This window comes from Myotis myotis, unplaced genomic scaffold (genome assembly GCF_014108235.1).
Source record: "Myotis myotis isolate mMyoMyo1 unplaced genomic scaffold, mMyoMyo1.p scaffold_m19_p_1, whole genome shotgun sequence".
NCBI lineage: Eukaryota > Metazoa > Chordata > Mammalia > Chiroptera > Vespertilionidae > Myotis > Myotis myotis.
In genome coordinates, this window is record NW_023416313.1 from 64,769,323 (window position 1) to 64,793,705 (window position 24,383).

General features: G+C 38.7%; 1 protein-coding gene across 13 annotated transcripts in view; it reads left to right on the plus strand.

Moving 5' to 3' along the window:
• The window catches only part of PDLIM5 (PDZ and LIM domain 5), a 212,133-nt gene that overhangs the window by 131,581 nt on the left and 56,169 nt on the right, over window positions 1-24,383 (plus strand). For 9 of the 13 annotated variants that reach the window (XM_036339906.1, XM_036339927.1, XM_036339937.1 and 6 more), the window contains 3 exons: window positions 1,024-1,041; window positions 1,307-1,479; window positions 2,097-2,133. In XM_036339906.1, coding sequence (XP_036195799.1) covers window positions 1,024-1,041; window positions 1,307-1,479; window positions 2,097-2,133 — 228 coding nt within the window. Of the gene's footprint in view, window positions 1-1,023; window positions 1,042-1,306; window positions 1,480-2,096; window positions 2,134-2,664; window positions 3,777-24,383 lie in introns of those variants that run through there. The other 4 variants (XM_036340023.1, XM_036340033.1, XM_036339947.1 and 1 more) reach the window with 2 other exon arrangements.

The window sequence follows — 24,383 nt, forward strand, 5'->3', positions numbered from 1 at the left end:
GCATAACAAACAATTATTTCGGTAATAATAAAAGAAAATAGTATGAGATAATTACTATTAGGCACTGTGGAAAACACTTTACATACATTATTTATTCCTCAAAACAACCCATTAAGATAGGTATAGTCCCCATTTCTCAGATGGGAAAAATCTAGACTTGGGGAAATTAAATGGCTTGCATTAAACACACACTGAGTGGAGGATGTAGTACCTGCACTTTTATCTTCCTGATTCTAAAGCCAGTGTTAACATTACTTCTATCATGTTCTTCACTGGACAGAAACACTTCTAGTGTACTGAGACAGTTTTGATAAGGTTCCTTAGGGTAAAGTGGTAAAGTGTACTTTGTAAATTCCCCAATATTTATGCTTTATTACAAGGAAAATTAATGTTCTTAGCAAATTCTGTAGTTTACAGATCCCTTTCACATATATTATTTCATGTAAGCCTCCGAACAATGTGACTTTGTATGTGATGTTCTTATTTATAAATGAAAACAGTGAGTCCTAGTGAGATTGACTTGTCCAAAATCCCACCTCTGAAAAATCATAGAGCCAAGATTTACATGAGGGTCCTTTGATAAATATTTTGTTGGTTTATCATATACCATAGCTCTTTTTCACTATGCTGATTCTGCACACAGTCCTATTAGGGATGAGGGGTATCTATCTGTACACAAGAATGAGAAAATAACACTTCTGTCCCTTTCCAAAATTGTGTTTGGAATTGCTGGTTTAGCCTGTACTAAACCATTCTTGTTTCGTAGGCCTATTGAAGACACGATCATTTAATTTTGTGAAAGCTAATACATTTTAGCAGCATATCAGTGTTTATGTGAATGTAGTGCATATCTGTGTGTTTTTAGGCATTACATGAACAATATAAGTACATAATTTTAAATTGTTTTATTTTTACTTCTGTGGATATTTAAATTTCTCTTTGTTTCCTTCTTTTCTTAATCTTCTCTTTTCCTTTTCATGTTGGAACTCTCTCTTCTGCTGCCTTCTTCTATCACTTAAAAAGGAAAACCCCACCTAAACGGTAACCTTCCTGTTGAATAGTTACTTATACTATTATTTTATATTAGCATATACGTACCTTTTTTTTCTATTTAAAAAACAATTCCATCTACTTTATTTTAGAAGGGTACTCTTTAAAAAAATTGAAGCTGTGTAGGCTTGCAAAAGCAAAATATGTAAGAGGAACACTAAGGATTAAATGTATGCATTATAAATAATTTGGCAGAGAATATTTATCCTTGATATAATTATAAATTTTTCATTCATTTTTTCCTTCCTAATCCTAGCCCACCGAGAAAACACATTGTGGAGCGTAATACGGAGTTTTATCATATACCCACTCACAGTGATGCCAGCAAGAAGAGACTGATTGAGGATACTGAAGACTGGCACCCAAGGACGGGCACGACTCAGTCTCGCTCTTTCCGAATCCTGGCCCAGATCACTGGGACTGAACATAGTAAGTGAATGCCTAGATGAATTTTCTTTTCTACAGAGAAGTAGCATTTAGACAGATAAACAGTTATTAGAAAACAGTAATTTTCCTGAGGCAGTTTGCTTTTAAATTATGCCATACATAATATGGCTATTGTAAATAAGAAATAAGCCCAGGAGAGTTTCATTGAAAAGTGTAGAAGCAGCAATAATAGTAGTACTGATTGTAGTATATGACCAGTGACAAGATGATACAGAAATTTTTTTTTAGTGGCTCTGTGCAACTTGACCATTTGGTATTGATTGGTGCATGTAATTGCTTAAATCAGCAATTTCAACCCTTTTCATCTGATGACACCCATAAACTAATTACTAAAATTCTGTGGCACACCAAAAAGTATGTTTTTTGCTGACCTGACAAAAATAATAGGTATAATTTTGATTCATTTACACCTGATGGCTATTTATTGTGTTGGCTGTCATCATTTTTTTATTTGACAATCTAGGTCAGTGCCCCTGACTAAATAGTCAGGTATTTCATGTATTAAAAATTCTGTGGCACACGGGTTGAAGATCACTGGCTTAAGAGATTTTAAAGTTTAAAAGACAAACTAATATTGCATATTGCTTATTATATTTCAGTGAAAGAAGCTGAAACTGATAATACAAAGAAGGCAAAGTAAGTTGTCCATTTTTTTGGTAAATTGAATGAATGCTTTCCTTTCATGAATGGTCTCAGTTTGTCATTTGCATTTGCAAGTGTAATGGTATGGCATTTTGTTTTTGCAACCAAAAGCTAAGCATTTCACTGTGGTGCCTTTGTGGAACTTAAATATACAACTTACAGATTTCATAATTAGTAGATATTATCTGGATTGTATGTCTAAAGTTTATTTAGTATTGAAATAAGTAGGCGGAAGGGTGTGTTTGGAGTGCTTTTTTAACACTGTAGTCTGTGAATGAATTCATGTGATCTTGCAGTCACTTTATTTTGGGCATAAAAATGGATGTTTCCAAGAGAGGGCTCTAATAGTTAATGCTCTCTACCCTTAAAATATTTTGCTCTTAAATAACACAGCTTTGTGAAATTAAGCTTTAGAAGGCATGTTTTCTGCATGATGAACGAAGTGTAGAAACTTTTTCTTGCTCTTTCTTACGACTCTTCTATCACTTTTCTTTTTTTCTTTCTTCTTTTTTTCTATTTCCACAGGGAAAAGATACCCCTTCACGTGTTTAGTCCCAAATACACAAAATTACGTGACTGGCACCATGAAGTTTCAGCACGTGCTCTTAATGTACAGTGATTTATGAGCTTTGCCCCCTCAAGCAGCCAGCACATACCTTTTCATTCACTTTTTCTTTTCTCCAACTTCAGAACAAAATCTGTATTAAATTTGCCATAAGAAAACAATAGGACCTTTCCTATACTTTTCTAACCATTTCCTGCTGTTGTGAAAATAAGGAGGATGAACATGTACTGTGCTAGTCGGTAGCTCACAGATGTTAAACCAACAGAGTCTATTAAAGGACTAGAGCCGTTTAGTGGATTTACCTGTTTCCATTGTTATCAGAGTAGTAACCTTGGAAAAAGAGTTATTTTCGTAAGTTGAATTGGGTCAGTCATTTGAAGCAGAGGTGGGTGAGCAAATAATGTCCTTGTCTAATTTGGAAAATAGTTCCTTATGGTACTACCTTTCCTCAGATTACTTTTAAGTTAATTCTTACATAATGTTCAGAGTGGGTTGTGAGTTAAAACTAGAATTTATTAGAATAGATTTCATTATAGATTTAGGTATCTTTTAAAGCAGGTAATTATAATATAGGATGGCTACATGAAGAGGAGGAAGCCCAGATTTGGCTCCCCAAAAAAGGAAAGAAGAGATTTCTGCCCCTCTTTGCAATGGGGAAATATACACTGTTTGTTTGGTTTGGTTAATTTAAAAAAATCGTATTTTCTACCAAAGGAAATATTTCTAAGCTGATGGATATAATTAGGATATAGACAACTTCTAGGCATTATCTAGTAAGTGATAGAAAATATAGCTTTGCTTTGTTTCTAAATCAGAGGAGTAAACATAAAATGAATTGAAATATGAATGATTCTTTCTGAGATATCTGAGAAACATTTTACTTAGTGATATGAACTATTGTGTATTGCTGCCATTCCTAGTAAGCTCTGTTTTGCAGTACATTCAAGCTAAATATCTGACCAGAAATGCTTTCTGTCTTGTAATATAATGTATAATATTAGTAGGTCTAAATGCAATACTAAATGCATTTTGGAGTTTGGAAAAGTATTGTAATAAAGTTGCTTTTAACTTAGCTTTGTACCTTGTTTTCTGTTTCCTTGAAGCTGATAACAATGCCAACCAATATTTGTTATAATGTTACTTGGGTAAAATAAAAAATTATCATGACGTTTCATTTGGGAAACCTTTTTAATTCTGTGAGGTTAATAAAAGGTGAGTGTGGAATATGATAAAGGCCTCTATTTAAACACCCCCCCCCCCCCTCAGAATTGTTACATTATTTAGCATATCTTAAGTATCATAGACTATGGCACAACCTAGATTTACTCTTTGTGTGAAAATGATTACTGAAGGATCTTGCCTGAATTCAAGGTTCTATTTTAATTTTTTCATTTACTTTAATGTTACCACTGACTAGGACAACTGTCTGATAATTTAGAGAAACTAACATTAATTTCAGTTAGTGATTGATTACTATCTAAAATTTGGCCTGCTCAATGCATTTAAAAAATAATTCTAGGATTTATCTATGCTCATTTCCGCTCTACTTCATAAGATATTAAAATGTCTTTCTTTTACTGATTCAGTTCTTCTTCATATACTTCGGTGATTTTATCATCCTGACATCAATCCCATTTATGACTGCGTGTCTGGCCTCTATAAGAAATTAGGTGTAGGTTTTCCTATACCTAATAATGCCTTATTGATCTCAAAAGATGACGTTTGAGAAAAGATAGAATCAAATTCTCATGAAAATTAATTGTGTGGGTAGAGTGAACATAGTATTTTTCAGTAAGAACCAAACTTCTAGAATAACTACAGAATTGAGAGAAAGAACTATTAGGAGAGTTTTTAGGTAAATAAAAAGAAAGTTTCCCTAATCAAGAGAAGAGAATTGTGTATAGAACTTTATAACTTGGAATAGGTGCAGATGAAAATAAGAATGTAATACCTTGTCTAGCTAAAAACTAAGTATGTTTAATGTCGCACTGAAAGTATAAACTTAGATAAATGGAATGGTCTGTATTGGAGTGTTAGGATACATGTTTAGCCAAGATCACAAAGGACATTCCACTTGACCCTGTCAGAGGTTGAATTCTGAAACTCAGTTAATCTTCTGGGACATCTTATATTCCTAGCTTAGAAACTAGCCAACAATTATAAAAGCTTCTTGCAAAAATATTATTGTAAGACTAGTGGACTAATTTATAGCTTGTTTACTTTCTTTATCATAGGCTTGTTTTTTAATGTAAAATTGGGAAGTTACTCTTAAGAATTTTCAACATATTTTTCTTAAAAATTTTTAACAGTCAGAAGATGGAATGTCTCCCATACAGTAGTTTTATTACCTCAAAAAATACGTTATTTGTGGAAACAGAAACATATTCATTTTGTGCAACATTATGTCCTTTAAGAAGATTCAGATTAAAAATAACTAAGCTTGTTTAAGGAAATACTATTATAATACTAGCAGTCCCTGTTTTTATTCAAATTTATTCAGAAATATAGAATGAATTGATTTCCTCCAGACAAATAATTTTGCAGTTGTTGTGTTTCTAATGTGTATTTAAAATTCTGTAAATCATAAACATTCATTTATGAGGTGTCTGCATTCATTTTTCCACATGAGTAATTATTAAATATTTAAATACCAAGCACTGATATGTGCCTGGGATTCAGTAGTGAATAATAGATACATATATGAACAAGATAATATGAGATAATTGTGCTACCAAGATAATAAAATAACATAAGAGAAATTTGGTTTAGGCAGGGAGGGAGTACTTAGATTGTAGGGCCTCTGAGGAGATCACCTTAGTGCCATCACCTGAGACAGAAAAAGGGGTCAGTCATGTGATGTCTTGGGGGTCAATGTATAAAACATAAAGAACAGTGTGCCCCAAATGTGGCATATGAGAGGAAGCATGATATGAAAACATGATATTTATGCACATAAAAAAAGAATTTGTATTCTCATTCCTAACCATGGCATTTTATTTTTACTTATTTTTAAATTGGAAGTTGTCTTATTATCATATCCAGGCACTTTCAAGTAAAATTAGAAAATGAAGAATCAAGCAGATCAACCAATTTGCCAAATAAACTACATATACTCACCTTGGTAGTGTCAGCCCTGAACATAGTAATCATTTTAATGCTTTTCCCATTGAGATCCATTGAAGACCTAGAAAAAGCAGGCATTTAATACAGTATATGTTGGTAACATGTATGTAGGGAACAGAAGTGTACAAAAAGCCATTTGAAAACAAAACATTTATATATAGAAATTTGATGTATAATGCTATATTCATAAATAAATGATGAACTTGACAATTAGTACTCTCTTTTTTTATTTTATGCTCACCTGAGGATATTTTTCCATTGATTTTTAGAGAGATTGGAAGAGAGAGAGAGAGACAGAGAGAAATATCGATGTGAGAGAAACCCATCAATTGGTTGCCTCCTGCATAAGCCCCAACCAGGGCCTGGGCTGGGGAGGAGCCAGCAACTGAGGTATGTGCCCTTGACTGGAATCAAAACTGGGACCCTTGGGTCTACAGGCCAACACTCTATCCACCAAGCCAAACCGGTTAGGGCATACAATTAATAGATTTTATAAACTTTCCTACAATTATTTGGACTCATACATTTTGTTTGTGCCATTAAAGAATATTCCTTAAACCAAATAAATACTTCCTTTCCAAAATAGACAGTCACATTTTATTTTATATTTTTCTGGTTAGAATAGTGGGAAAAAAAAACCCCAAAACACAGGGAGTGATAAGTTCAGGGTTTTAGACTCAGATTTGTAACTGACTGACTCCTTTCTGCCCCTGAGTTTCCACTTTAAAATATGAGGTTAGAATCAGTGGTGGACACTGTGATGCAGATACTGCTTCAGTTGAGGATTTGACACCACTCCTGCTGGGTGAGTAAGGGGCATGATAGTCTTCCAGGGTCAGCACCTTCACATAGCACCTCCTGCAATACTGGAGCCTTCATGGAGCTGTCCAACAGCAGTGACCTGATTGGAGAGAGAAGGAGGTTAAAAGCCTGGTCATTTCCACCCAGGTAGGGACAAATTAGAAGGGTCATTCTATCAGTGGTTCTTAACCTTCCTAATGCCACGACCCTTTAATACAGTTCCTCATGTTGTGGTGACCCTCAATTTCATTGTTACAAATTGAACATAATTAAAGCATAGTGATTAATCACAAAAACAATATGTAATTATATATGTGTTTTCTGATGGTCTTAGGCGACCCCTGTGAAAGGGTCGTTTGACCCCCAAAGGGGTCGCGACCCACAGGGTGAGAACCGCTGTATCCAACGTTTTCTCTTTTCCATTCCCTACGGGCATTTAATAAGCACCCTCCATGCTGAACTCTGTCCTGATTTTGCTTTCTGGAGAACCTGATCTGCAACAGAATCATAACCTTTTAGATCCCCATGGGGACCTGGATTGCGTGGGTTCTCTTCAGTGTGGTTCTTGTCTTCATCTTCTCATCATTCACTCTGTCTTGGTTACCTGTTCCTTCTCCTTAAATCTTCAACTCAGATCGCAAACACCATTTAGGGAAATAAGTGAAAGAGATGATACCAGGTAAGTCAGCCTAAAAGTTATATGAAGTCAAAAGGAAAACATATTTGTTGATTGCATCAGAAGTATCCTGGAGTAATGAGTATGTAAAGGTATTTAGAAATCAAATAGAGTCAGGGCTATATGAATGAGTCAGTAAAATGGGAAGCTTTAAAATAGAACATTAGGATTTACTCTGAGTAAATGTAATGATCACTTGTAACTGGACGGCAGCACCTAATAAATTATTTTAATTTTGTATGTTATAATTTTCCATATGCAGCATTTTAGAATCAAGTGTATTAGTCATTTAATCCTCACTTAATATATTTTATTTGAGCATCTCTGCTGTTTTCTTCACATCCTTTAAAGTTTACCTCTAGTTGTCTGGGAAGAGATGCTGATGCTGAGTAGCCGTTGAGAACGTGTAGATAACACAGATATGATGAGGCCAGGAGAGTGCTCCTGAGGGACTAGGGATGCTAAATATAATGCTCTGAATCAAATGCCAGTGGTGTGCCACTGAGAACGGCACTGAGAGTGAGTGCTCCCTCTTCCAAAGGTTTCCTTGTTCCTTCCTAAAATGCCAACCACACACTGTCACCCACAGTGCACCACCCTCAACAGTAGAAATCTTTTCACTTCTGAAGTTACATACTATATTATTTTCACCCTTTTTTGGCACCTCCTTTTCTAATTTGTTTATGGATATTTGTCCAATAGTATAAACTGGGAAGAAAAGGCATTCTAATATGCATGGTATTTCTTCCTGGATGGAACTATAGTTATGCAAGTAAAGCTCTGTACATTGAATATATAATTCCATGTATATAAATGAAAATATATTAGAAATGTATATATAAATACTAGAGGCCCAGTGCATGAAATTCGTGCACGTGGGGGGGGGTGTCCCTCAGCCTAGCCTGTGCCTTCTCACAGTCCGGGAGCCCTCAGGGGATGTCCAACCGATGGCTTAGGCTGTGGGGAGCCTAAGCCGTCAGTCAAACATCCTTAGCGCTACTGCGGAGGTGGGAGAGGCTCCTGCCATCGCTGCTATGCTCACTAGCCATGATCCCAGCTTCTGGCTGAGCGGTGCTCCCCCTGTGGGAGCACACTGACCACCAGCGGGCAGCTCCTGCGTTGAATGTCTGCCCCCTGGAGGTCAGTGCACATCATAGCAACCGGTCATTCTGCCGGTTGGTCAATTTGCATATTAGCCTTTTATTATATAGGATAATATATGAATATATAAAAATACAAATTCAGTTTGAAAGTGGGTGTTAGGATTGTAAGAGTCATCTCTGGTGAACTACTTAAATTAGAAATGTACTGTATAAGCTCAGGCTGCCATAACAAGACACCACAGATTTGGTGGCTTACACAACAGAAATTCATTTACTCACAGTTCTAGAAGGTAGAAGTCCAAGATTAAGATGTTAGCAGAGGTGCTGTGTGAGGCCTGTCTGGCTTGCAGATGGCCACCTTCCCTCTCCGTGTCCTCACGTGGCCTTTCCTCTGTGCACACAGAAGAGCTCTGGTGTCTGTGTTTTTGTACAAGGACAGCAGCCTTACTGGATTAGAGGCCTACTGCTATGACCTCAGTTACCTTTAATTACCTCCTTTGAGGCCCTCTCTCAACATACTGTCACATTGGGGTTAGGCTTTCAGCATATGAATTGGGAGGTGGGGCATTGCACACAATTTAGTTCATAACTCCAGCTGCCTTTCCATACTAATACTCCGTTTGGTGGATTAGCATGTAAAACAAGTTTTCCTTAAGTAGAATCACTGACTTGGACTTAGTTGGAAGCATTGTTCCTCTGCTCTGGTGCCTCTTTTCTTACTTTGGGGGCAGGTATTTGTCTCCCTAACCTGAGTATATAAGCTCTTTGAACACAAGGATTTTAGTTATCCCACCATATTGGGCACTAGCTAGCACTAAAAAAAGGCTCTACTGGTGCATAATTGCATATTTCTCCAATCCCTTAATTGTTGAATTTTAAGGAACTTGTTTACAGCACAGTATACACAACTTTTAGTTGAATATAAATTCCGTATAAAGTCAAATTTTCATTAAAATGCCAACACATTATTATCTACACTGAAAGTAAAGTGGAATAATACCTACGTTGTTTAAAAGGAGAATTGTTGTGCTTTGTGCAACCTAATTGCCAAACGTTGACACATTTCCCCTGATGGTATCTGTTTGTTAAATAGTCATGGAAGACTTTTTAAAAAATTAAATGAAATTTTGTTTTTGGATTCATCTTTCTTTGTGTTTTTTGTCTCTTTCAACATGAATAGCCCAGTGACTCCTGAGAGGAGACAATACATGACTCATTTTAGAAATAAGTATATGAGAAGTTTAGTGCTCTGATTGGATAAACCAATACAAATAATTTTATCATTTCAAGGAAATGTTTGAAATTGAGTCTATTTTACAACAGCCGTATTATTAGTAACCTACTAATAATGGAAAGCTAATTAATAATATATGGCACACCAGCATAGAGAATTATGGGAGGCCTTAAAAAAATTCATTGAAAGATAATTCTTTTAAAAACATATACTTCGGCCCTGTTCAGTCTCCAGTCAGGGTGTGTAAAGGAGGCAACTGATGGATATTTCTGTCTCATATCGATGTTTTCCTTTCTCCCTCTGTCTTTAAAAAAATCAATAAAATAAAAAATAAAACATATTCTCAGGTGAGGGTTAAAAAAACATGTTTGTAAAATACATTATGCCGTAGCCAGTGGGTAGAGCGTCAGCCTGGGGACTGAAGGGTCCCGGGTTTGATTCCGGTCAAGGGCACATGCCCGGGTTGCAGGTTCGATCCTGAATAGGGGGTGTGTAGGAGGCAGACGATTAATGATTCACTCTCATCATTGATGTTTCTCTCCCTCTTTCTTCCTCTCTGAAATAAATAAAAATATATTTAAAATAAAATAAAATACATCATTGTCAAGCATCATACAATTTATTTTAAATTAAATGGTGATTTTTTTTAATCTCACCCTTTTAAGAGTTTTTACTACATAGGAAAATATTTATCTAATAAGCAGATTAGATTAAATTTTTTCATGCTTAGATAGGTCTATATAAATAAGTATATGGTAGAATTTTTATTTAGCAAAAATGTATATTATCATGATGAAAACATACTTTTTATGTCTTTTAAATCTTGTTTAAGAAATGATAGGTTCTACATATATTGTGAAAGAAAAAATGATAGTTTCTGATTTTTTATATGATACGGATTTGCAATTTTCAAAGATTTAAAATACTCATCAAGGGAGAAGTGACTGCCTATTCTTTCAGTAGAAAAATGGTTCTAATCCAGTCACCAGTTACATTACACAAAACTGAAACAGTTATGGGGAAAAAATATCCTCTTACAGGCTGTCCCATAGCACTAAATAATGCCCGCATGATTTCTAACTGAAGGCTATCAGAACAGATCTTACGTGACTTCTTGAACAGAAACTACATAAATATTTCTAAACATCCTCTTTTTACAGTAAGTTTTTAAAAATTTGTGGCTGTTCACAAATAACATATAACCCACATAAGTGAATGAAGACACAGTTTGCTGACCTGTGCCATGTCTTTGTTATTGCTGTGTTTTACAAATGTATTGCGCTCTTGTTGCATACCCTAATTAAGACTCATACCATTTGAGTAAGTTACCTAAAATTACTATCCTTTATAAGCTATGCAAAGAAATCACAAATCATTCCCTAGTCTCATATTCTTACATATTTTCATGAGGTAAGAATTTAACAATTGAATTTGTCCCAAAACAAAGAACACCAGTCCTTTCACAGAATAGTCTAATTTTATTTTATTTATTTTTGTTAATCCTCACCTGAGGATATTTTCCCATTGATTTTTAGACAGCGTGGAAGGGAGGGGGAGAGACAGAGAGAAACATTAATGTAAGAGAGAGACATGGTTGCCTTCCCCACGTGCTCCCACCAGAGCTGGGGATCAAGTCTGCAGCCGAGGTATGTGCCTTTGACTGGAATCGAACTCGGAACCCTTTAGTCCATGGGCCGATGTTCTATCCACTGAGCCAAACTGTCCAGGGTGCATAGTCTAATTTTTAAAAATAAAACAATATCAGCCAAATAGAATCTCTTAGCGTATATTATATAGCACATTCCTGCATAGTATGTTCACAAACCTGGAAAAAAACCCACAAGCCAAAATAAAAATGGGTATATAACCAAGTCATAATTTTGTCTATTGTAAAATATGGAATATTTGTAATTTACCTCCTTTCATTTTTTTTTCTGGTAGATTATACTATGCAAAAGCTGGTTTTGTGACTATAATGTAGAGGTCGCCATCTACTGAACATAAATAATTACTACACTTTACTTCCTTATGAGAGTAGTACTTTAAAATTATTGAAGCAAGAAACATAGTTCCTATTTACCATATATATTTTCACACAGCAGTTGTTTAATTCTCTGCTTAATTATGTATATACTCATGTACGTTTCTCAAATTAAACTGGGAATACTATCACGTAAAGATTATTTCACAAAGATCTGTGTTTGTAATATGCAAAAATTGACTTTCATAGTCCAGAATAGGCACTAAATTTCCTAGAAGTTTTTCTTATCAGATCAGTAACACTTCTTTTATAATGCTGTTTCGATAAATTCTGTCCACTTTACCTCTAGAGAGAGAAATAACACAACAAAATTATTTTATTGAATTAAACCAGAAAATAAAAGGAACTCTCCTTCTTGACTAGAACTCAATATTGAAGGCACCTCCTGCAGTTTACTTTTTTTAAATTCAAAAGAAAATCACAACTTAAGATGAATTAGGAACACTGATATTAGGCAATTTTTACTGTGATGGAAGGCTTAATTTTCTACTTTTTGCCACTATTCAATTTTACTACTTCAACCACATTGAAAGTTTCAGAAACTCAAGTTTTTCTACCTTTATATTTGTGAAAATGTGTTCTAATAATGTTAAGATTTTTATAAAAAAGTTGAAATTATATTGCATAATATAGTATAAAACCTATGACAGGTATGTATATTTTGGCATCTTCATTTTTCTTAGTCAAATTAAAGAACTACTTCAAATTACATTAATCTTAAAAGCATTCTCAGCTGTCCATGTCTCCTCTTTTGTATTTCTCTCTTTTTATATCTATTAACAACTGTATGCTGGGTGCCTCTTCTATGTCCAACTTTATTGATGGGTGTTCATTTCCCAGATGCACCTAATTAATTACTCCTGAAATGTCTGTATTTATTTCTTTAACCAGAAGACTGTGTTAAAGCTAGGATGATACTTCAGCAATTTTTGAGTTAGTGGCACACATTTATTTTGTCTTGACATACTTTAATTTTTTATCTCAATATCCTAAGTAGTTCATAAGAAAAAAAAGTGTTTGAGAATATTTCTGAAAGATTTTAATGGCTTCAAGTAGTTGTATATCACTGCTTAGATAATGGATAAATTTGAGGGTTTTTTAAAAATATATATATAGTATTGATTTTTTTACAGAGAGGAAGGGAGAGTTAGAAACATCAATCAGCCTCCCCCTGCACACCCCCTACTACGGATGTGCCTGTGACCAAGGTATATATATGCCCTTGACCGGAATCGAACCTGGGACTCTTCAGTCTGCAGGCTGACGCTCTATCCACTGAGCCAAACCGGTTAGGGCTGAATTTGAGGTTTTAATACAAAGAAGCAACACTTTTAGAATCAAACTGAGCATTTGCCTAGAGCACTGTAGTCAAACATCTCATTAAAATCAGCAAATCTCTTAGCAGGGATATTGAAGTAATACCCATGAATGTTAGAAAATGTACATCCACACATGCAAAAAAGCCCAAAAAACAAAACATTTAAATGTGAAAAATAAAACAACCAGATAACATTAATTTAAGAGATAAAAAGTAATATGCTAAAGTGATGTCCAGGGTTGTTATGAAATTGATAAATGTTCATTGTTGAAAGCTCTAACTAAGCAAATAAAAACCACCCCAAACTGAAAAGACTTTGCTTTATTTACATTCTGGAGGGAATTGAAGCCCCAGATAGAAAGTTTTTTGAAATTAACTCTCCATAGTCTGTTTTTCTCAATGATTTAGAGAAGTTACAAGTGAGATTTGCTAAGTAACATTATGTGCATTTAAAAAGAGAGAAAGAGAGAGAGAGAGAGAGAGAGAGAGAGAGAGAGAGAGAGAGAGAGAGAAGAAGAAGAAGAAGAAGAGAAGAGAAGAGAAGAGAGAGAAACAATCCCAGAGAGAGAGAGAGAGAGAGAGAGAGAGAGAGAGAGAGAGAGAGAGAGAGAGGAGAGGGAGAAACAATCCCGGAGAATGGGAAAGAAAATAGAAGACTGGGAACAGGTAAATATAATACTGGTTTTCAAAGAAAGAAAAAGTTTAACTTGAATTTGAGGTCACCTGGAAAAAAGTTTAGAAGGCATTCTTAGAAGCACGGCTAGGGAGCACTAAGAACAGATGGCAGAATGACCAAGACCTAGAAACAGAAACAAATCACATCCAACTTTATTAACACATTTTGGATAGATTGGGGGAAGTGCTAATTTTAGCAAGTTACCAAAGAAAGGCTCTTAAGTCTAATCGAATTTATAAATGAAATGAGGCTAATGACGGCAGGTGTAGATTCATATCAGGTTGAGGAAATGTAGCCAAAGGATATTGTTTAAAGGTTCAGTCAGTGACTTGGATGAGGAGCCCTGGCGCTTACTGCCTACATTTGTGGGTATCCTGAAGCAGGAAGGAATAGCATACATATTCCATTACCAGTATATTGGAAGTCTAGGACAGTGGACCAGATCTAGTTTTTAAAAACAGAGAAAGTGAAAGAAAAAGAAAAGTTTGATATGGTTATATGTAGTTTGTATCAAATCATTCTAACTTTTGTGGGACATAAGGGGAGGGGGAGATAAAGTTAGCAAAAATAATTTTTTTAAGAAATTATGGATTTTAGAAGAAAATAAACCCAATATGAGTTAGTTGTATAATATGGCTCCTAAAATTATAAGGCAAGCCATAGTTCTATTCCACACTAGCTCTAGGAAAATCTCATCTGGCATATATTATGTTTAATCCTTGGCATTAATCTCTGACAATTACATAAATAATCCTAATAAAATCAACTGAAAAACCATGGAATAATTAAGCTATTTCTGGTCAGAGAAGTTATATGAATAATTGATTTTAGCTGTTAATATTAATATGGGCTAGTTCCTGGACCTAAATTCATAGCCATGTCTTCTTCTTCCCCAAACATTCTCCTTTTGTCTCAGGCCTCATAGATTAGCAGTGGTCTCTCTTCATGTTTATTACATATTGACATATTATACATAATACATAAAAATAAATCCAATAATTGCCTTGTAGGTTGTTTTAAGGGATTCAGATTCTTGTCCCAATTAAATAGGAAGCCAAATATAGGATTTTAATAATGGGAATAACATCTGGTGTATGTTTTTAAAACATCACTCTGAATACTATGGAAAATTGATGTATGGGAGAAATAATGAAAGCAGGAGAGTAGTTCTATGTATTCCCTTAGTTCAGGCAAGAAAAAATAGTGGGTTAGGCGGGGGAGGTACTAATGGAGATGTAGAGATTTGGATGGGTTTGTATTTTGCAGGAGTGTGGAAATACCGGGCGTTGTGAGGTAGATAATGGAATATTGCTGAGTTGGCGAATTTGGTAAGACTTAATCCAGTCCATAAAATTGGTAAAATTCAATTCATTATAGTAAAAAAACTAAGATTCAAGAGGTAGAGGAATTAGAAATAAAAAGAAGGTTCTTAAAATCCAGATCTTAGACATGTTATACTTGTTGATAAGAAAGTAAAGGTTATGAATTCAGGAGTTTGTGGCTGAGGAATTGCAGAATTAAGATAACCTAGGAATTATGGCTGAGGTGAAGAAGTCAAATAATTTAGTAGTCGGGCTATTCAGTGATTCAACGTGATAACATCAAAGTCATCAAGATAGATGATTGGAATTGAGTAAAGAGAAAGGCAGTGAGCCGGGAGCTAAAGCAAATAGGTGAGGTAGAGGCAAGAAAATGCATGCATATGTAGCTAGTGAGTGGGATAGTCTGATGACAGAAGCCTCAATGGACTTGGGATTTTAAAGAGTCAAAGATGACTCGTAACGTTAGAAACCTCCGGGTTTATAAATGTGTGTGATGTGGGAGAAAAGGAATCCTTGAAGGAACTGCAAGGAAGATGTAGAATGATAGAGAGTTTTTGAGGGCTAAGAGGAATGGGAAATTGATCAGATTAGGAGATGCACAAAACAGTGAAGAAATTAGAGTCCAGGAATGATGGGTCACTCAAGGGGATTGCATTTCTGGTTGTGATGGGTAAGCAGGATGGAAACTATGATGGGCTCATGGTCTGTTCGAAGAAAGCGGGCACTAGGCTGTAAGCTCCATGAGGGCAGGGAGTTAAAGTGGGCATAGAGTATGTGAGAATGCCTGGTATGAAGGGGCAGTTCAACTAATATTGTTGAATGAATCAGTGAATGCAGGGTGTGACTGAACGGCAGAACTCAGGATACATGACCCAAAATATTCAGTTAAAGAGTATGTATGTAGCCCTTGGGTTTTCTTCTTTAACATTGGCAGGACACTCTTGCTATTTGCATGAGGTGCTATGGTGGCTTTAAGACACTTGGACTCACAGTGGCATTCAGACAGATTCATTTATATTTTCAAATAGGTAACAGATTGACTCAATATTGTTTATTGAATAATACATCCTTTTATTCTGAATCTGAAAATCTACCTTTATCATACATAAATTCTTTGGATAACATTAGGCTTATGGTAATACTATAAAATGGCAGATTTTTGCCCATAGTAGAAGCTCTTCCTAATTGCTAGAAATTGCTGAAATCACTTACAGGAATGATCCAGGGAAAAAATTGGTGATGCAAAGTGAGGGCCACTAGGGTTAGTGGGAAGTACCCTGCGAAGTTACTGAGGGTGTCAGGCTATTATCAAGGCATTGTTCCATGTGATTTTTAAGTTGATATACCTTAAAATCTTTACATTAGATAGGTATTTTAGATAGGCATAGTATAATATATGCTTATTTTTTTATCTTTAGAACCCATATTACATTTTTCCTGAAGAGATCAAGGAATAGTATAGATGACTTAAGAGTTCACATAATGTTAAGACTGGACATTTAATAATGGTGAAATAATTAGGGAAAGCAGCATCCGAAAAGCATGTCAGAGTTAAGGCAGCATTTGATAGTGAAGAAAATGGGATATATCAACCAGGAACAAACTCTTACTCCAGCACAAATACTAAGTTCCACTTCCTTCAGAAATCTCACTTTTGTTTCCCTCTTTTCCTTGCTTCAGTAAAGTGGAAAACTCCAAGAAAAAGAATCCCTTTGAGTCAGTCCTTTTTCTTTAATCTCACAAAAGATAAACCTCATTTTGGGTGGTATTTTCATGTTTGATAATTTACTTCATGAACTTTAACCTCTGCCAGTCAGCGTTCTCTGTTCCCATCTGTACAGAACAAGGATGCCCCTTCTTGCTGATTTTTAAATTGTCTTCAAGATGCCATGCATAATAAATGTAGAACTAGCAGGTTCAAATAATTTTAGACTGCTAAAGAAACAAAAGCTATTGAAATCAATCAATTAGCTTGTGATTAAGAGTGCCATAAATTTACAGCTACGGTTTCATTCAGTTTATTTTCTAAAAGGGAAATTATAGTTGCAGGTGAACACACTCACTGTATTTATTGTCAGGAAGCCAGTGGAAGATACTCATTTTTCCAGATGATTAGAGGTTTCCTTGGCTGAAATAAATAGCTTTGCTGTGCCAATGACTCCCAAAAGTTTAGAATGCAGCTATGACCCTGCTATATTCCACTCTCTGTTGAGCAGGGTTACTGTATGAATGTTTGCTTTGTGGAAGAGTGAAAACACCAAGGACAGTTTTATTGTTTTTCTGCTTTACCTACTATAAAAGACATTTTTTAAGGTTTCTGAATTTCTCCTCTAATGGAAAATTTGCCATGTGGGGATGTAATAAGTCACACTGTTTGATTGTTTTATGATGTTTACTAGAGGCCCGATGCATGAAATTCATGCAAGTGGGGGGGGGTCCCCCTCAGCCCAGCCTGCACCCTCTCCAATCCGGGACCCCTCGGGGGATGTCCGACTGCCGGAGATGAAGCCTAAACTGGCAGTCAGACATCTCTCTCACAATCTGGGACTGCTGACTCCTAACTGCTCGCCTGCCAGCCTGATCACCCCCAACTGCCCCCCCTCCCCCCACCAGCCTGGTCACCCCCAACTGCCCCCATTCCCCCCCTCCCCCCCATCAGCCTGGTCGTTTAATGGGTATAGAGTTTTAGATTTGCAAGATGAAAAAGTTCTGGAGATTTGTTGTACAACAATGTGAATACTACTAATAATAATGGTTAAGATGGAAAATTTTTGTTGTATGTATTTTTTTACCACAATAAAAAGAAAATGCCATTGAATTTAGCCACAAAGAAGCCATTAGTGACCTCAGCAAGAATATGGTTTTTTAGAGGTTGGGGAATGAAGTTGAAGAGTGGCACACAGGTGAGGAAATGGAGACTACATGAGTAAACTACTCTTTAATGGAGTTTGGATGTTAGGCAGAATAGGGAAGTAGAAGGCAATGGCAGTTTTGCTCTTTTCGTTTTTAGGAGAAACTAGAGCATTTTTGAATAGAGAGGCAAAGCATGCAATGGAGAAAGAGAGATGGAAAATGCAAGGGAAATGGAGATAGACTAATTGAGGCCTCTGAGAAAAAGGGAGGAGATGGAGTACACAGCATAAGGATGTTGCTATCTGACTGTTGTTGGGACTGTGGAGCTGAAGGGAAGGACAGTTCCTCTCGCTGGCCCTGCAGAATGGTCAGGACAGTAAGGTGGTGAGATGGGCAACTTCATGCTGCTTTTAACCTGGACAGATTGCTCACATGGTTCTCCACTGAAAAGCAAAGAAAGACACAGTTGTAGTGAAAGATAATGCAAAAATAGTTCTTTGTTCATTTTTCCTGAGAAACACAGGCCAAAAGGCTGCAAGCCCAAATCTCCAGACGTATCTGAGAAGGAGAAAGCCTTCATACTTCTCTGGTGAGAAATGAAAACTCACTTATATAATAGACAAAGCAAAAAGTCTGCCTGCTGCAGAGGTGCTACTTATCAGAGCTCCCTCCAACCCTAAAAAGAATAAATGTTAGGGAATGAGAGTCGATATTAATGTCTGTTCCATATTAAATAAGGTAAGATTTTCTTAAGCCTAGGATTTTTAAAGATTGGCTAAGCAAAGGAATAGGTGATAAGTGTGTCACATGTGGGAAATCTCCCAAGTGCATTTGTTTAGAAATTGGAAATCTGGCTTTTGAAGGAGTTTCATGAGTTACATGAGCTTTATTCTCAAGTAGCTCTCATTTTTTCAGTCAACATAGTTTCTGGAGGAGTTAGCAGACTCAACTTCAACTCCCTTTTCTTACCTGTTCTCATCTATCTATCTATATAAAAGCCTAAGTGACTGTCGCAACTGAATGGATGACCGAACAGGCTGCGTGGGATGACCAGGCTGGCAGAGGAGTTAGTGAGGGATGACCAAACAACAGAGCAGCAGGCTGTGTGGGGCAGTGAGGGGCGACCAAATGATCGAGCAGAAGGCTGCTTGGGGCGACCAGGCTGGCAGGGGGTGCAGTTGGGGGCAATTTGGCTGGCAGGCAGAGGCAGTTAGGGGTGATCAGGCTGGCAGGGGGGAAGTTAGGGGCGGCCAGGACAGCAGGCAGGTGAGTAGTTAGGCGTCAGTGGTCCAGGATTGTGAGAGGGATGTCCGACTGCCGGTTTAGGATTGAACCTAAACTGGCAGTCAGAATTCCCTCGAGGGGTCCTGCATTGGAGAGGGTGCAGGCTGGGCTGAGGGGACCCTCCCCCCCATCCCGTGCACAAATTTCGTGCATCAGGCCTCTAGTCCTATATAATAAAAGAGCAATATGCAAATTAGCCATCACTCTGCGACAAAGATGGTGACGCCCACAGCCAATAAGGAGGGCATATGCAAATTGATTGTCAGTCCTTGACAAAGATGGCGGCGGCTGGGCTGGGATGCTTGTGTTGTTGCCATGGCAATGACACAGGTGTTCCGCCCATCCTGCCCACGGAGGGCCTCTGGGCCTGCTTCATTGCTGCTGCTGTCAGCTGGAGGAGCAGAGACACAAGCCCGCAGTGGGGCCTGGCACCCAGCAGCCCCAAGCCCCACGGTCACGGCAGCGCTGGGTCCACCAGGGCCACAGCAGAGACACAAACCCACAGGAAACCTGTGGAAAGGGAGATAAACTATCATAACTTTATCTCCCTTTCCACAAGATGAGAAAACTGACCCTGATTTATTTAGTGGTATGGCCCACACCTTTATACAAGCACAGGGTATGTTATGACCACTCCCAGGAAGGTCTGGTCAGAATACTGTCTCCAGAATAATGCTACTGTGGCAAATCATCTAAGAGAGGAAACACGCTTTTGTTGGTTTATTCTGAAGGTCAGAGAACATGCCACCCCAACATATGCTGTGTTATTATATTGATGATCTTCAGCTGCAGATGCTTGAAAAACAGCAAATGCAAGGAGAGGTTTTCACTGAAGTCTCCTGATCTGCCTAAAATTGGACCCCCAAAGAGGAGCTTAAATGTCATAGGTTCCCTCGATGGGAAAAGTTTCATCAGCCAGTGAAGACTGACTCCTGTCACAGGACAGGAGACTAGAAGTTGACATCACCGCCCCCCCCCCCCGTGCACAAATTTCATGCACCGGGCCTCTAATATACATATACATGTACATGTACATGTGTACATGTACATGTATATGTATATATATAAGCCTAAGTGACAGTTATGACCGAACGACAGCAACAACCGGAAACCCAGTCAACAAGTCGCTGTTATGAGCACTGACCACCAGGGGGCAGACGCTCAACACAGGAGTTGCCCCCTGGTGATCAGTGCGCCCCCACAGCCAACCTCCCATGGCCAGCCAGCCTCCCATGGTCCCTCTCCCCGTCTGGTAGGCCCCATCTGGCAGGCCCCATCCAGCAGGCCCCAATCAGGACTGGGCGAGGTAGCCTTGATAGGGCCTGATGATAGGCCCTGATTGTCAGCCAGGCCTAGAGACCCCACCCGTGCATGAATTTCATGCACCAGGCCTCTAGTTGTGTAATAATAATGTAGACATTGATAATTCTTTATAACTGCATTTCCTTTTTCCTAGATTATTGATAATTCTTTATATCATACAGGACATTTTAGTGGTGTTTTTGGAATTCTGGTTGTTTCCTTGAGGTCGACGACGTGTCCCTTCTTAGGCAGCAAACCATTTAACCTGAATTGCGATACAGTCTCTAGAACAGTGGTTCTCAACCTGTGGGTTGCGACCCTTTTGGGGGTCGAACAAGCCTTTCACAGGGGTCGCCTAAGACCATCGGAAAAACCATATATATTTACATACTGTTTTTGTGATTAATCACTATGCTTTAATTATGTTCAATTTGTAATAATGAAAATACATCCTGCATATCAGATATTTACATTACGATTCATAACAGTAGCAAAATTACAGTTATGAAGTAGCAACGAAAATAATTTTATGGTTGGGGGTCACCACAACATGAGGAACTCTATTAAAGGGTCTTAGCATTAGGAAGGTTGAGAGCCACTGCTCTAGAAGGTACAAATAGGTGAAAGGATTAAGCAAAACAAAATCCTATCTAATGAAAGAGTAATATCCAAATTAACCATTACTCCATCACTCGGTCACAAAGATGGCAGCGGCCACGGAGCTGGAGCGAGCAGGAGGTTTGGGTTGCCCCTGGCAATGGAGGAAGCCAAGCTTCCTGCCTGCCCTGGCCGGCACTGGGCTCTGCTCAAGGCTACAAAGTTTCAATTATAGAAGATAAATAAATCCCAAAAAAAGAAAAAAAGGAGAGGCTGGGAGCTTGGGTCGCCGGAGGGCATGGCCAGCCTGAAAACGGCCCTCAGCACCTAACCCAGGCTGGCCAGGCACCCCAGCAGGGACCCCCACTCTGAAGGCGGGTGACTAGCCTGAAAACAGCCCTCAGCCCCTCACCCAGGCTGGCCACACCCCCATGGGTGAGGGTCCCCACTGGGGGGCTTGACCAGCCCTAAAACAGCCATCAACCCCTCACCTATGCTGGCCATCACCCCAATGGGGACCCCCACCCTTGTTGGGGGCCAGATGTAAGCTGGCAAGGTCCTTGCACCTGCAGGGGCTAGCAAGGCTGGGACCCTTACCCACACAGTTTTCCCAGACTTGTTTGGATGGCGATTATCAGTAGAATGGAAGTAACATTTGTAGAATGAGAATAGCTTTTCATAGCTTGCCAAGAAGTCTGTACCTATTTACTGAGATATGCTGTACTGAGAACTTGTCCTTCTGCTATGTCCCTCCCTTAGAGATTAAGAGGAACAAAGAATACATTCCTCTTGACAGACCTCCTATTCAGTGTGTTATGTATAAATAGTATTGTGTGGCTAATAAAGTTACTTCAGTTCATCAAGAGAACTGGGGTCCTCCCGACCCCGCTTTCCTGTCTTTCTTTCTTTTCTCAATTCCCACCTCCCTGCCTCAGCCCGGCTCAACCCTGTCAGGCTGGCCCTGACACACCCTGATGGGGGTGTGGCCAGCCTGAAAATGGCCATCAGCCCCTCACTCAGGCTGGCCAGGAACCCCAGCGGTACCCCCCCAACCTGAAGGGGCTGTGGTCAGCCTGAAAACAGCCATCAGCCCCTCACTCAAGCTGGCCAGGCACCCCAGTGGAGTCCTCCACCCTGAAGGAGGTGGAGCAAGCCTGAAAATAGCTCTCAGCCCGTCACCCAGGCTGGCCAGGCACTGACCCCCACCCTGATCCAGGACACCCTTCAGGGCAAACCAGCCGGTCCCCACCCATGCACCAGGCCTCTATCCTATATAGTAAAAAGGTAATATGCAAATTGACCCTAACAGCAGAATGACTGGGAATGACTGGTCACTATGATGCACACTTACCACCAGGGGGCAGACGCTCAATGCAGGAGCTGCCCCTTGGTGGTCAGTGCGCTCCCACAGGGGGAGCTCTGCTCAGCCACAAGCCAGGCTGACGACTGCCATCACAGCGGTGGTGGCGGGAGCCTCTTCCGCCTCCTCAGCAGCACTAAGGACGTCCGACTGCAGCTTAGGCCTGCTCCCCGCTGGCAAGTGGACATCCCTCAAGGGCTCCCGGGCTGCCAGAGGGATGTCTGACTGCCAGCTTAGGCCCAATCCCCCAGGGAGCGGGCCTAAGCCAGCAGGTGGACATCCCCCGAGGGGTCCCTTACTGCAAGAGGGCATAGGCCGGGCTGAGGGACCCCCCCGAGTGCACAAATTTTTGTTCTCCGCACTCTAGCATATATATAAAACACATAGACACAGACAACAGTGTGGTGATATGAGAGGGTAGAGGGTTGGAGTAAGTGGAGGTGGGCAAAGTGGGAGGGGGGGAAATGGGGATGTAAAAAGACTTTGCTGGGGGCATTGGATGCACGATGCAGTGTGCAGATGATGTTTCACTGAGTTGCCTGTATAGTTTCGGGAACTAATGTCACCCCAGTAAGTTTAAATAAATAAATACGTAAGTAAGTAAGTAAGCAAGCAAATCCACCTAAAAAAAAAAAGGAAAAAGAGATATATGTATATGCTAAGTTCTGTACTTAAAAATAATAAATTTCATTCATGCATTGATTCAAAAGACACTTCTTTATCGTTTGCTTTGTGGTAAGCACTTTGTAACACTTAGTTTATACTGTAGACATGGTGGTCCCTGACCTCAGAGAGCTTCTGGTCTAGTGAGGGAGTCCAGATTGAAACAGATAACCACACAAATTGTATAATTACAAGCATAACATTTGGGGGTGGGGGGGGGAGAATGTACAGGGTTGTCTGAAAGTGTATGACATGGGCAACCTATGGGGATTTGGGGAAATGGGGAGGCCTTTCTGAGGTGACATTTAAACTGAGGCCAGAAGGACACTTGGGAATTAGCCCAGTGAAGGTGTGGTAGAGAGATGGGTGTAGAAAGCGAGATGTAGTAGACTGTGCAGAGGCTTCACGTGGGAAGAGGCTTGGCCTATTTAAGAAGAAATGGAGACCAGGTGGAAGAAGCAGGCCAGAGGGAGGGGCAGAGCTCTGTAAGATGTGGCTGGAGACAAGAACAGGTAACCCACAATCACAGTTGTCCTCGGAACTGTGCTGGAAGGTCTAAGCAACAGACAAGATCAGATTTGTATTGTTAAAAGTGTACTCTGCTAGCTGTGTGGAGATGTTATTCCCTAGGGCAGAGGTCAGCACACTTTTTCTGTGACGATCCAGATAGTAAATTTATTAGGTTTTGGGAACCATAAATTCTATCGCAATTCCTCAGCTCTGCGCATGGCATGAAAGTAGCTATAGACGTAGGGGCATGAATGAACTTGACTGTGTTCCATAAAACTTTACTTATGGATGCTCACATTTGAATTTCATATATTTTCATGTGCCATGAAATCTTTTTATTTAAACCATCTTAAAATATGAAAATCACTCCTAGATCCCAGGACATGCAAAGCCAGGTGGCGGCTGAATTTGGCCTGAGAGCCAGGTTTTCTGATCCCTTTTAACTTTTTCTGCTGTGCCTCTTAAGTGATATTTTAGTTCTACCACAACATTTTACTTAAGTTGTCTACATTTTTTTCAACACTGGTAAAGGTCTGATCGTTGCCAAATAAAAATGGGAACATAACCTCTCCTTTTTTATTTCTTTATATTATTGTCACATTTTTCATTTGACATGACTGACCCATTCTATTTTTTATCCACAGGTTTTTTATTTGTTAATAATGGGTAATATTGTATATTTCCAGTTCATTTTTTTCTTCCCAAAGTGCTTTCTTCTTTCAAACCTCACACTGAATTTTCATATTTTTCATACTTGGTAGTAGTTCTCCTAAAATTTAATTCTGGCATTCAAAAGAAAAACAAAGTGAAAAATAC